Source organism: Geotrypetes seraphini, chromosome 1, assembly GCF_902459505.1.
Source record: "Geotrypetes seraphini chromosome 1, aGeoSer1.1, whole genome shotgun sequence".
Lineage (NCBI taxonomy): Eukaryota > Metazoa > Chordata > Amphibia > Gymnophiona > Dermophiidae > Geotrypetes > Geotrypetes seraphini.
The window spans coordinates 34,317,669-34,331,697 of record NC_047084.1 but is presented as its reverse complement, the minus strand read 5'-3'; the positions used below and the strand labels follow the sequence as shown (position 1 = coordinate 34,331,697).

The 14,029-nt window shown below is 41.6% G+C and overlaps 1 protein-coding gene across 2 annotated transcripts in view; it reads right to left on the bottom strand.

Moving 5' to 3' along the window:
- The window catches only part of CMYA5 (cardiomyopathy associated 5), a 119,819-nt gene that overhangs the window by 26,294 nt on the left and 79,496 nt on the right, over positions 1-14,029 (bottom strand). Inside the window, exons 7-8 of one of the 2 annotated variants that reach the window (XM_033929689.1) lie at positions 8,871-9,020; positions 1,725-1,871 (exon numbers count right to left, since the gene is read on the bottom strand). In XM_033929689.1, the coding sequence (XP_033785580.1) occupies positions 1,725-1,871; positions 8,871-9,020 (297 nt within the window). Of the gene's footprint in view, positions 1-1,724; positions 1,872-8,870; positions 9,021-14,029 lie in introns of those variants that run through there. The other variant, XR_004537982.1, reaches the window with a different exon arrangement.

Here is a 14,029-nt window from a genome sequence, read left to right as displayed (position 1 = left end):
CAGAAAGTACTTTTCTGTTCCCCTTACATCTCATACACTCATTGTATGTATCTCGTTGTAACCATCTCTTACTTCTTGTTATAAACATCTCTTACTTCTTGTTGTAAACATCTTGTTGTTGTATGTAACTTGTTGTAAACCGCTTTGAACTTATGGTATAGCGGTATATAAGAAATAAAATTATTAATTATTATTATTATTATATCCTTTGCTGGCGGAAGACAGGTAGCTGGTTGGGGGAATGTTCATAGATCTCATCTTGCCAGAAGTTCTCAAAAATTAAAACTTACATTTCCCTCTCTCAGTGATAAAACCAGAACCTTTAAGAGATTTAGTTATTCTTTTGCTTTTAAATTAACTGAATTCTGGAGTGCTTTACCACTTACATTAAGAAGTTTAGTTTATTTTGCTTTATTCTGGAAAGTTCTGGAAACGTTTTTGTTTGCTAAACATTTTGGAAATTAACTATTTCAGTCTACTTTTTCTTGTCAAATTTATGTATTATGTTTTACATTATTGTAAACCGAGTTGAGCTCCTCTTGGTTGATGACTAAGTCTATAAAACTAAATTTTAGTTTAGTTTAGTTTAATCTGGGGCTAGTCTACACTGACTATATTTTGAATTCAACTAAAATAAACAAAGTAAACCCACCAGACTTTTACTACCACATTTCACAGTATTTCTAATGATTTTTCAGTATCTTGTGTATGTATGACATTTGAATTACATGTGTACATGAAGTCATATACTGTATATAGGGCCCCTTTTACAAAATCACATTAGCAATTCTCCCATGGCAAATGCACCAAAGCCCATTGGAATTGATTGGGATTCGGTGCATGTGTGTGCGTGTGTATAGATAAGTACATATATAGATATGTCAGACTGTTTTTTATTTTCTGCTAGAGCAAACTGAGAGTAAGTTTTTATTTACTGGGATTTATTAACTGCCTCTTCATGAAGAGATTCACCCAAAGTGGTTTATAGCAGTGTTTCCCAACCCTGTCCTGGAGGACCACCAGACCAATCGGGTTTTCAGGCTAGCCCTAATGAATATGCATGAGAGAGATCTGCATATAATGGAAGTGACAGATATGCAAATGTGCTCCATGCATATTCATTAGGATGATCCTGAAAACCCGATTGGCCTGGTGGTCCTCCAGGACAGGGTTGGGAACCACTGGTTTATATTACATTGAACAGTACTCATGAACTGTTCGGTATTTCCCCTATCTATCCTGGCAGGCTCACAGTCTAACCTCGGACAATGGAGGGTTAAGTGACTTGCCGAGGGTTACAGGAAGCAGGCTGAGATTGAACTCATGACCTTAGGGTGCTGGGTCAGCAACTGTATCCACCAGGCCAGGGGTAGGCAATTCTGGTCCTCGAGAGCCAGAGCCAGGTCAGGTTTTCAGGATGTCCACCATGAATATATATGAGATGGATTTGCATGCACTGCCTCCTTGAAATTCAAATCTATCTCATGCATATTTATTGTGGATATCCTGAAAACCTGACCTGGCTCCGGCTCTCGAGGACCGGAATTGCCTACCCCTGCACTAGGCCACTCTTCCCATCCCCAATTGCCCTCTCTATAATAAATAAGGCAAAATAAGCATAACGTGTTACCATTTTTTTTATGTACAGGAACAAGCCTAAATTATGAGACAGCATCTGCTAGATCAAGTGCTACTTGATGCCCCTAATACGACACAGCACTCACCAGTTCTGAAAATAGATTTGTCACTGGGTAAACTGCATCCGGTGTTGTTCACAGCCATAACCCAAACATTATAGCATTTGTCAGGCTCCAGGTCCTCCAAAATGCAATAGTTTTCCTTCACTGTAACTCTGTACTCCTCCACTAATCCTAGTGTAGACAAACAGAGGAAGAATGCTGCACTGATACATTTGAATCGAAAATGAAAGCTTCTTGATTGTATGAATAGACTGCCTTGCTTGGACTTCTTTACCTCACTGTCCTTCTTTCTACTTGAAATGTGACCATCTCTTTACATGCAGTTCTAATTAACTTTGCTAATCAAATCTTATTTAAAAAGCTGCATTGTTCTATTCATTTAGAAAAAGCTAATTTAGATCAGCAGGGGGGGCTGTACTGCATGTAGCACATGAGGGGCCCACATTGCCACTGCACGGAAGAAAAGAAGGTTTCAGCTAATACCTATAAAGAACACTTCAAAGAAAGAGAACTTTATCTCAGTGGTGTTTAAGAAGGCACAATGGCAAAAAACACTCCTTTTTAACTTGTTCACTTCACTTTATTTTATTTATTTATATATATATATATATAAATGGGTTTTTTTTTGCCAAGGGTAATTGGTTCTTCTGGGAAATGAAGTGCCTTTTTTATCCGTGCAGGCGGTTGGATGGTGATCAAATATATCTGTTATGAATGGCAAGCACAGAGGAACCTTCTCTGATTGCTGCAGGCTGTCATATTGATTTTTATTTTAATAACTTATAGTATTCACAAATGTCAATGCACAGAAAACATGGAAATAAAGGTTAACAAGCAAAAAAAACATCCCTAAACAAAACAGCAAAGTGATACTTTGTTAGGGGCCTAACACAATTTATTTATTGACTAACTTTTAGGAGTTGACATTCTTACTCAAGTCGCGATAGAATGAGAAGGAGGGAATGAATACCAACTAAAATGGTCAGTGTTTTTTTTTTGTCATTAATCATATGAAACTGACTTATAAATTCTAACATGTACAGTATACTTTGGAAGAAAGGCAAGAGAAGGGAGATATGATAGAGATATCTCCATGATGTAAGTGTACAAATGGTAGGTCTTCTTCAATTAATCATCAGTGGCCCACCTATGGGTCCATTCAGACCCATAAGTCACTTTACATTACAGTACATTAGTGATTTCTATTACGCCACTACCTTGCGGTTCAAGGCGGATTACATAAGGAGTTATTTGGACATTTAGGAATACATAAGGAATTATTTGGACATTTCCCGTGGTATCATGGAGTGTAGCGGGTTACTATTGGGGATTGAGATGATTCATGCTGTGTTAGTTTGTCTAAGGATTTCTTGAATAGCAGGGTTTTTATTTCTTTTCTGAAGGTTTTGTAGTCTGGGGTCGTGATCAGTAAATTGGAGAACTGGTAGTCTAGTTTTGCTGCTTGAGTGGTCAGAAGGCCATCGTACATTTTATTTCATTTGACGTTTCTGAACGGAGGGTGTGTGAATGGAGTGTGGATTCTCCTATGTCTGGTTGTGGTTGTTTGGATTAGTTGGTTGTTCAAGTAGGCTGGGCAGTCTACATTTATGGGAGCCAGTGTGAATCGAGGTAAGCTGCTGTGATGTGGTCGTGTTTCCTCAGTGAGTAGATAAGTCTCAGAGCTGTGTTTTGTACTGTTTGTAGTTGTTTTATCATGGTTGTGGGGCAGAGGAGAAAGAGGATGTTGCAGTAGTCTAGAACAGTGTTTTTCAACTTTTTTACACCCGTGGACTGGCAGAAATAAAAGAATTATTTTGTGGACCGGCAAACTACTAGGACTAAAATTTAAAAACCCCGTTTCTGCCCCATCTCCGAGAGCTCGGTCACTTCAGTAACTATAGAAAAATAGACAAATATAGTGCAAAATATAGACAGCAGATATAAATTCTCAAAACTGACACATTTTGATCACTAAATTGAAAATAAAATCATTTTTCCTACCATTGCTGTCTGGTGATTTCATGAGTCTCTGGTTGCATTTCCTTCTGTCTGTGTATCCTTTCTTTCATTTCTTTCTTTCTGCACTCAGACCCAAGAATTGTCCCTTTCTATTCCCTCCCTCTTTCCTTCCTATGTCCTTAGTGCCCCCAGTGCCTCCTTCCCATGTCCTTAGTGCCCTCAGTGCCTCATTCCCATGTCCTTAGTGCTTCCTTCCCATGTCTTTAGTGCCCCCCAGTGCCTCCTTCCCATATCCTTAGTGCCTCCTTCCCATGTCTTTAGTGCCCCCAGTGCCTCCTTCCCATGTCCTTAGTGCCCCTTCCTGTCTTTAGTGCCCCCAGTGCCTCCTTCCCATATCCTTAGTGCCCCTTCCTGTCTTTAGTGCCCCATTGCATCCTTCCCATGTCTTTTATGTGTTCTGTCTTAGGGCCTATAGCTCTGATATTTAAGTAGGCACATGTTAGTGTGGTGTAATCTGTTTGGGTACTGTAAGTCGTTTTGGGGTAGATGAGTGATCTTGGGTGAGGGTGTGGTTTGGTCTTGGAGAGGTTTGTCGGTCTACTTCCCTCTGTTGGTGTGATGGTGTGGTGAATGCAGCAGAACGAGACTTGGGAGTGATCATTAGTGAAGACATAAAGACTGCCAATCAAGTGGAGAAAGCTTCATCCAAGGCTAGACAAATGATGGGTTGTATCCGAAGAAGTTTCATCAGCCAGAAGCCCGAAGTTATAATGCCATTGTACAGATCCATGGTGAGACCTCATCTGCAATATTGTGTACAATTCTGGAGGCCACATTATCAAAAAGATGTACTGAGAGTTGAGTCAGTTCAGCGAATGGCCACTAGGATGGTCTCAGGACTCAAGAATCTCCCGTATGAGGAATGGCTGGGTAAATTGCAGCTATACTCACTCGAGGAACGCAGAGAGAGGGGAGACATGATTGAGACGTTCAAAAATGTCACGGGCCGTATTGAGGTAGAAGAAAATATCTTTTTTCTTAAAGGACCTACGGCAACAAGAGGGCATCCGTTGAAAATCAGGGGTGGGAGATTTCATAGCGACACCAGGAATCATTTCTTCTTCGAAAGAGTCGTTGATCATTGCAATGATCTTCCACTGCAGGTAGTTGAGGCCAGCAGCGTGCTAGATTTAAAGAAAAAATGGGATAAGCATGTGGGATCACTTCAAGGAAGAAATTAGGTGGGTGGGTCATTAGAGTGGGCAGACTTGTTGGGCTGTGGCCCTTTTCTGCCGTCATTTTCTATGTTTCTAATGCAGGTCTGGCAGTTTATGTTTCTGTCCAGTGTGATTCGTCTGGCTGGGTGGTGAATTCTGTTAGTAATTGAGATAATTGGTTTCGGGGAGATGTTGTTTGCTGCCGACTTCCAGTTGGTTAGGAGCAGGGTGATCAGTAGGATAGCTTGTGTTTGTTTTTGTGGCATTGTTTTCATTGTGAAAGATGGGAGGTAGGAGTATGTGGGAGTGCGGTTGTAAGTGATTTTCTGGAGGTTAAAAAGTTGTTTTTTCTCTTGGAGGTTGTTGGGCCGAAGAGGGGTAAAATGGAGGACCTCTTCCTTTGCTTATTGAGGTTCGCTGGTCTCCACTAGGGCTGAAGAGGAATCGGGTATCCTGGGACATTTCTGAGGGGCAGTGTCGGGTGGATGGAGGCTGTGACTTTGAACAGACTGTGGGGTTGGTTAAGTAGCCTTGACAAGGATGGAGGTTTGGTCACTTCTTGGTTGCTTTGCAAAGGCGCTCGCTAAGGCGAGCGCCTTTGATGCACACCTTAGACGGCGCACCGAACGGCTGCACGCCATTAGGCACTGAGCCCTCCAACTGGCTCAGCGGCTGGAGGAGTGTCGGTGAGGGGCAGAGTGCTCTCCCACATCAGAGGGGATCCTCAGTCGCACTGGTAGCAGGTAGAAAAATGGCAAAGCCAAAGGAAAGGGGGAGATTTTTTTTCAAACAGGTTTCCCTCTGAGTCCAAGGGGATCCTCAGTAGAACCTCCACATTACAGAAGAAACAGTCATTTTTCCCTAAAAAAACAGGGAAAAGGGCTGTTTCCTCTGTAATAAGGGGTGTTCCAACCCCACACTCACCTCAGTAAAAGAGTATGTAAACTCATCCAATACTCAATAAGTACCCTATGTGGAACAAACAGAGGACTCTAAGACACTGCAAGGCCTCACCAACACATACATACACTTCATTCACTCAGTCACAAATGGAATAAGGAAAAAGAAAAAGAAGTGGAGAAAAAGCCTCAGTTCTGCTTCATATGGCAAAAAAAAACTCCACTTCACATAAGTAACCACTTGCACATGTGAAGTACAAAAAATGGAGAAAAAAGAATTGTAGCAGCCCATAGAGAACCACCATGTAAATCAGCACACCAGGAAAAAATTCAAACAGTGATCATGTGGATAGAATAGCACCTCAGCACAACAGTCACTAACATTGCTTCATGAGCAGAACAAAACAAAAAAACTTAGCTGCCGATGGTGTCCAGGCTGTCTCCAAGGCACTCACGATAAGTACAAAAACAATAAACTGTGGATACAGATGTTCTGGAGATAATTTATCATACACTAACATATAAAATGATGAAAATACAATGATAAAAAATACAGTGGTAAAAATCCAACCGGACCCTACACAGTCCGTGTTTCGGCGAACACGCCTTCCTCAGGGATCCAATTGTTTGCAAATTCACATATAAAGAATTGGACTGAAAACAGTCTATTGTTTTTAAACATGTGAACAAAGAACACCGCAGACAAGCTAAAGTAGCAAAAAAACGCTATAGATCAGTACTCCTACACCCGGATGCCACAGCCAGTTGACCCGACGGGGAAATCTCCGTTTCGCCTCGCTGCGTCAGGGGTTTAAATCTTACTGCATCACAGACAACAAGTCAGGACCCTCCGTGCAGAACACGCTCCAATTCAACACATGAATCACTTCTGGCGTCATAAATGATGCACCAATTATTTCTGTTAATGCTATTAAAATGTTGGGAGTAATAATAGATAGTAAACTGTCTTACCGTCCACAAATTAGTGCAGCAGTAAAGAATTGTTTCATCAAACTTAGATGATTAGATCCCTTGCGAACATTTTGGACCCCCAATCTCTTAACATTTTAATCCACTCTCTCATTATATCCAAGCTTGACTACTGTAATGCATTATATAAAGGTATCTGCCGAAAAGACATCCGTCGCCTACAATTGATACAAAACACTTCCATAAAAATTATCACAAGCAGGAAGAAATTTGATCATGTCACTCCCTTACTAAAAAGTGTGCACTGGTTGCCAATCCCACACCGAATCAAATATAAAATAGCTATTCTCTCTTTCAAGTCCCAAAATACTAAAGAACCGGCTTTCATTCACAAGCTCCTTATTCCACATGATCCTTTAAGAGTCCTAAGATCCTCCTCTCAACATCTTCTTCATACACTGTCTTTGAAAATCATTAGCACGCATCGGGTCTCTTCTTTTGCAATTACGGCCCCCACAGTATGGAACTCCTTGCCACCTCATATTAGGGCTGAACAAAACTTGGATAAATTTAAGGGAAATCTAAAATGCTACCTCTTCCAAGATGCATATGATTGCTGAATAGATTGGATGACAGCCAGGGTTGTTTAATAATCTTAATTCCTTAGCTTCCCTATTGTTTTTTTTTACCCTCTATGTTTCCTTTGTTTTTAAAATTGTAGTTCTCCCCACTTTTGTATTGCTTTTATGTCTGTCAAGTATTGTCAAGTCGGTACTTATCTGTTCAATGTTTCCCCCTTTCTTTATAAATTGTAAAACGCTTAGGATTCATGATTAGCGCTTTATCAAAATTTTAATAAACTTGAAATTTGCTTAGATTATAAGCTCCTTAAAGCAGTGACTGTCATCTTCATGACTCTGTACAGTGCTGCGTAATTAGTAGTAGTAATAGTAGTAGAAAATCACTGAATCCATCATGGAAATGCTCAGCTAGTGATAAACAGCCTAGTGATATGAGACATCTATTTCTCATAGATGCTGAAAAAGGCTTGGTGATGCCAAGCATTTTGAATCGATCTCAGTCTCCAGCAGTGGTGTTCCAGCCATCAACACGGTGCGCCATGATAGCAGTCGGTGTATCACCAGATGTGAAAACTGTGACAGAGTCAAAAACGAAAGCGCTGCCACTTTTGCTGTGCCAAATAGGATTGCAAATGCCGAATGAACTGCGACATGTAGCCAGTCTGTGGAGAAAATCGCATACTGAGACCACAAGAAAATGTCTACAAGATTTAATTATCTATCATTGAAGCAAGCAGTGTGCATGAAATGTTTTATGTAGAGTTAACATAAGAGTTTGCCACTTTACAGATGTAGGATATAAGAAAGTGACTCAGTTGACCCTCCCCCCAATCTCAATTTTTCCTGCCAGGGCTCATTCAATCGTAGCTATGCTATTGCTCCTGCTATACAAGAACAATCCTGCTCGGGATTATCAGGTTGCAAAGCCTCCAAAAGATGCTTCTGGACTGCTTCTTAAAGGGGGCTGGCACTCATATTCAGGAGCTAGAAGGGATAAGTGTTGCTGGGGGTTCACTTCTTCCCTGAACTCACTAGACCTCTAGGGAATTAGCAGGCAGCCAGGAGAAGGGGTGCTATGAGTAACTGAGGGACATCTTTGGGGCAGAGGATGGATTCAGGGGGGGTTCAGGTTGAGGGTGAGGTACTTGGGGGGAGAAGGCAACTCCTGATTATAGGCACCAGCCTCTGTAAGAAGTGACCCAGAACAGTGGGAAGCAGCTTTGTAGCCCTGCGCTCCTGGGAATAATTTCCAGGAATAATTTGACTTGCGGTATTCACCACAAGCTATGTTATTCAAGTTACATAATAATGAACTCTTTTGCATCTCATTACTGTGTAAACCATGGTACCTCATATTAAGTGCACTACAGTAATACAACACATTTTTCAGTCTAAATACCTTTTTAAGAATGTTTTTATTTGGCCTGAATATTTTCAAGATGAGGCATGTCAAAAGTCTCCCCTAGGACACATTTCTCTTGTTAAATATAAAGCTTTGTTTTTGTCTGGAAAAAAAGTACCAACTGGCATATCAAAAGACTATTGGCATGCAAGCTTTAGGCTTCAAACAGACACACGACATACCATTTTGCTCTCTGTTTCCCTGAAGTTCTTCCATGCAGTATACCTGGAAACAGTCAATGACATCCGCCTCACTCACAGTCCAGTAGACTGCCACTGATGTGCTGGTGGCTGAATTAGATTCCTGGGCTTGTAACTTTGGGGTGGAAGGAACTGTGGAAAAAAACAATGACCAACTATTATACAACATTTTAATTTTTAATGCTACAATAAATTAGCTTATTTTTCCTTTGATTTGTGAATATGAAGCAAACGTGTTTGGTGAGAAAGGATAACGTTATTTCAGTAGGCTTATTTTAAATGTAGAAGTTTCTCAACAACTGAAATAATGAACAAAATGGTTTCTCCATTCAGTTGGAATCGATCAAAAGTTATAGTGAAAAATTATGTTTGATAGGTTGTTATGTTATAGTTGTTTCACAGCACACATTCATTATAACTTAAATAAAACACAATTTTCTTTACAGATGAAAAGACGATTTATACAAAACTGTAATATAGCTTCCGTGCTCTATATATCAGCTAGAAACCAATTTTCCAGAACTGACCCATCACACACTGGAAAAATGAATTGTTTGACGAATTTGGATGTTATCTTATGACTGGACAGTTATATCCAATTGTCCCTTTTCTTTACCCCCCCTAGCAAAACTGCTTTCCAGTGCTTAAATTTGTGCATACAAGTTAGCAACTTACATCAGGGAACATATTAAGATTTACATTATGTAGCAATTTCAACCTTTCCAGCTTCAATAAACAAATGATTAAAAGTTTAATCAAGTGCAAAGAAAAAACTACAATGATTCAAACTGCAATGCAGTTTCATAGCAATGTCATCTCAGTCACAATGAGCTCTAAAAAGTACTAGAAGTGTCAGTGTTGACATTTTCCTGATGTCTGCAATGTCCTTGTGTAATGCAGGGGTGTCACTTCTCCTAGCATCTGTTCTGAGATATATATAATAATGAATTTTTTAGTTGGCTGCCCCTATAGAGAGTGGCCGGGGTAGGGGGGGGGAAGAGTGATGTCAGAGAGTTTAGAAACTGAGGGAGGCTCTTTTAAAAAGCTGCAGTCAGTGCTAAAGTGAGCTAGCTGCAACTTAAAATGGTGTACTGCAAGGGTGTCGTGGGCCGAATTTTTAATTAAGATACTTAAGGGTCCTTTTATTAAGGTGCGCTAACCAATTTAGCACGCGCTAAATGCGCACCTTAATAAAAGGACCCTTTAGTCTTAGAAGTAGAAGTATAGGATTACAACCTGGTCATTATTCATGTTTCCCTTCCCTCCCTCTTTCTTTCATACTGTCTTCCTTTTGTTACACCTAGGGCTCCTTTTACAAAGGCGTGCTAGTGGTTTTAGCGCGCGAGCTAGCCGCTACTGCCTCCTTTTAAGCAGTAAATTTTTTGGCTAGCGCACGCTAATCTTATGCGTGCGCTAAAAACGCTAGCGCACCTTAGTAAAAGGAGCCCTTAGTGATGTCACATCCTGCTCTTGCTCCTGTTCCTGCTCCAGCTCACCATACCTAGACATAGTAACTGCAACAACTGTAAAGCTCTGTTTACTCATCTGTCCCCCCCTATTCCTGACTCTCTCCAACTCATCCCTCTTCAAACAGCTCAGTCATTTGTCCTCTTCTTTCTTCTTCCCCCCTCCCTCATTCAATTCTCCTCTATCCAGATCGCTCCCACTTTCTTCTCTACAGAGAAAACTTCCTTTTACCTCCACTTCTCCTCTCAAGTCCCCCCCCCCAAATACTAGCACCCCCAATCCCTCAACCACTGTAATGAGGTTTCAATGGTATTTAAAATCCTTACCACAGTATTTCCAAACAACAGTTGTCTTGTCACTTTTTGCTGTCCGATGCCATTTTCTCTCTTCACAGTGCCCCTGTTTATTAAACCGCAATAGCAGTTTTTAGCACTGAGAGCCATGCTGAATGCTGCGCACAGCTCCCGGCGCTAAAAACTGTTAGCGAACTTTAGTAAAAGGGGGAAACTAAAGTTCTTCCCACTTTTACTAAAGTTTGCTAGCAGTTTTTAGTGCCGGGAGCAGCACGCAGCATTCAGCGCGGCTCCCAGCACTAAAAACTGCTATTGCCTGCAGAGGAAAGTTGCCACCTCCTCCCATCCGACATACCACGTTGTCAGTCCAGGATGCTGGAGGGAGGAAAATGGAGCATGCTCACTCCCACCAACTGGGTGTCTGTTGCAGCGGTGACGGACAAGCACGAGGGCCAATGAGGAAGAGTGCTGACCCCAGCCATTCACACATCCTCACGTGTTCTCTCTGCCACGGGACGGAAAAGCGAGCCAAATCTCAGCCCAGATCGATGACCAAATTTAATCACCCCGTGGGCCAAATTTGGCCCGCGGGCCAGAGTTTGACATGTCTGGTCTACTGTAAGGTACACTGAGGCTTCTGCAGTGATTTTTGCATGTACTCTTGCAAACCATGCACTACATTTTTTTATGCACAGAGGGAGTATGGCTGGGATGGAGAATGTGCACTTCTATGCAAATCAATTAACGCATCTGCATTATGGCTAACCAATTAGCAAAGGTTTGGTGCATGAGTCCTTACTGCCTACAAAATAGGTGGCAGTAGTGGTTCATATCCTAATGATCATCCACTAATGGAAAAATTAGCATGTGGCCATTCATGGAAAAAACCTGAATTTCATCCATTTTACCCCTGCAGTAAAAATAGCCTTAGCACACAGGAAAACCCCACATAAGGGAACGCTAAGGTCACTTTTTGCAGCAACTTTGTTAAAGGGCCTCAGAGACATAGAGGGAAAGTTGTATTTTCTGCCAAAGCTTCCAAAATATAACACAGGGCTCCTCAGATCACTGGTTTTCAAGATCACCAAAATGAATATAGCTGAGATCTATTATATGCAAATCTCTCTAATGCATTTTCATTGTGTATACCGCATCATCTCCACGTTCGTAGAGCTCGACGCGGTTTACAGTAGGAGAAATAGGAAGGAACTACACAGAGGGTTAGAGGTAGAAGTGTGAAGAAAATCATCCACATAAAATAATTCTTTCCACATAAAAGTAAATCATCCACATAAGAGCCTTAAAGGACCTAGTCCGCTAGGGATACAGGACCAATAGGGTACGATTTTCGACAATAAAGGTGAGTACGTGGGAAACAATTGTGTGGTGAGCCGGAAGTGAGACACTGCTTGCTATTTTGAGGCCCTCGTTATGTTTATCATAATCACAAAAGTAAAATAAAACAGTTTCTTGATCATATGTCTCTTTAGCTATAAATTATATTATTAAGGCTTAGCCAAATGCAAGCAGTGTCTCACTTCCGGCTCACCACATAATTGTTTCCCATGTACTCACCTTTATAGGACCCCCAAGGACCCCTGAAGAAGACTTTTTGTTGAAACGCATACCCTGTTGGGTCCTGTATCCCTATCGGACTAGGTCCTTTAAGGCTCTTATATGGATGATTTACTTTATTTTATGTGGATGATTTCAGTGTACCTTTGGAACTTTGATACTTTCAAATAAAGTCCATTTAGGAACATCGTCACTCCACAGAGTTTTTTTTGGTTTTCTCAAACTCAAACCCACATTTTGGATTTGTAGGTACTTGGAGGGCCTCAGAAAAAAATAGTTAATGTCTTATTAAAGAAATGTCAATTTTGCCTGAGGTAAAACTCTTTAGAGTTTATAAATCTTTCCTTTTGGCTAAGTCTTAATAATATAATTTATAGCTAAAGAGACATATGATAAAGAAACTGTTTTATTTTACTTTTGTGATTATGATAAACATAATGAGGACCTCAAAATAGTACCTGGAGGCCCGCATGTGGCCCCAGGGCCGTGTGTTTGAGACCACTGCTTTAGATTACATTTAGATGAATGCTTCACCACAGGTAGTGGTGGGCTCCGGCACCCCTCTTTCTCTCTGCCCCCTCTGCCTCTTCCCACTCCTCCCCTCGCCACCCACATGCCCTCCTTCCCTTCCCCCATACCTCTAGTTGTTCATCACTGTGAGAAACAACTTCTATGTGTTCTTCACAACCGCGTCAGCTTTCCCACTGACATCACTTCTGGGTGCCACGCATAGGAAGTGACATCAGAGGGAGAGCTGCTGGGGTCACAAGGAGCACATTGAAGTTGTTATTCGTGGCAGTAACCAACTAGAGGTATGGGGAAGGGAGGGAGGACACCCACGCAGCAGGGGGGATTGGGGAAGGAACAGGGGGTTAGAGATGAGGGAGGGAGAGGGGCGCCTCTCTTCCTTGCTACGCCACTGACCATGGACTTCTAATCAGTAACTTTCACAGCTAACATACAATCCTGTTGTGCAATTATAGGATTACGATGAATAAAGAATGACACAGGGACAAATTTTTCCCCATCCCTGCAAGAACTCAATTTCCCCATCCCGTCCCCGCGAGTTTTGTCCCTGTCCCTGCACAATTCCTGTAAGCTCTGCCTTAACCACACAAACCTCGAACACATGATTTTAAAGTGTTTGAGGCTTGTGCAGATGAGGCAGGGACAGGAAAAGAACTCATGGGGATGGGACAGGAAAATGAGCTCCCATGAGGACGGGAAAAAAATTTGTCCCCGTGTCATTCTCTAACCATGAGCTGACTTCCTCACAGAGCTTTCATACGTTCTCTTGAGCTCCCTCTGTCTGTGAACTGATGGTTTATCAGCTAAATTAAACTGGCAAAAATCTGCCCTGCAACGAATAATAACCACACGAGCTCTTAAAGATGCAGAACAGTCCTAGCCCTAGAGCAGAGAGGAAGCTGAAATAAGGGCTCCTCTGTGAACCCTTGAAAAAGCCCTTGTGGGCAAAATGGGTCCCGTCAGGGCATGCTAGAGATAATGCATTAAAGGATAAGTAAAAATGAAACATACACTGTTTTCAGTCTTTATTTAAATATTTTGAAAAAAGACAACAGTTCATACGGCAGTAAGCATATTGGCTACATTTAACCAGAAGGCCAGGATTTGAGCCCAAAGAGAACAATCGGAGATGTGGACACTTTAAGGGCTCATGTGCCATTCTGTGATCGAATCCTAACCTGTGAGGTTGTTATTCGTTGTGGGAGTTTCCAAGTTGCCTCACTCACTCATCTTCAATGTTCCTTTAGTGTTTGAAAGCTGCCCTGCCCCTGGACCATC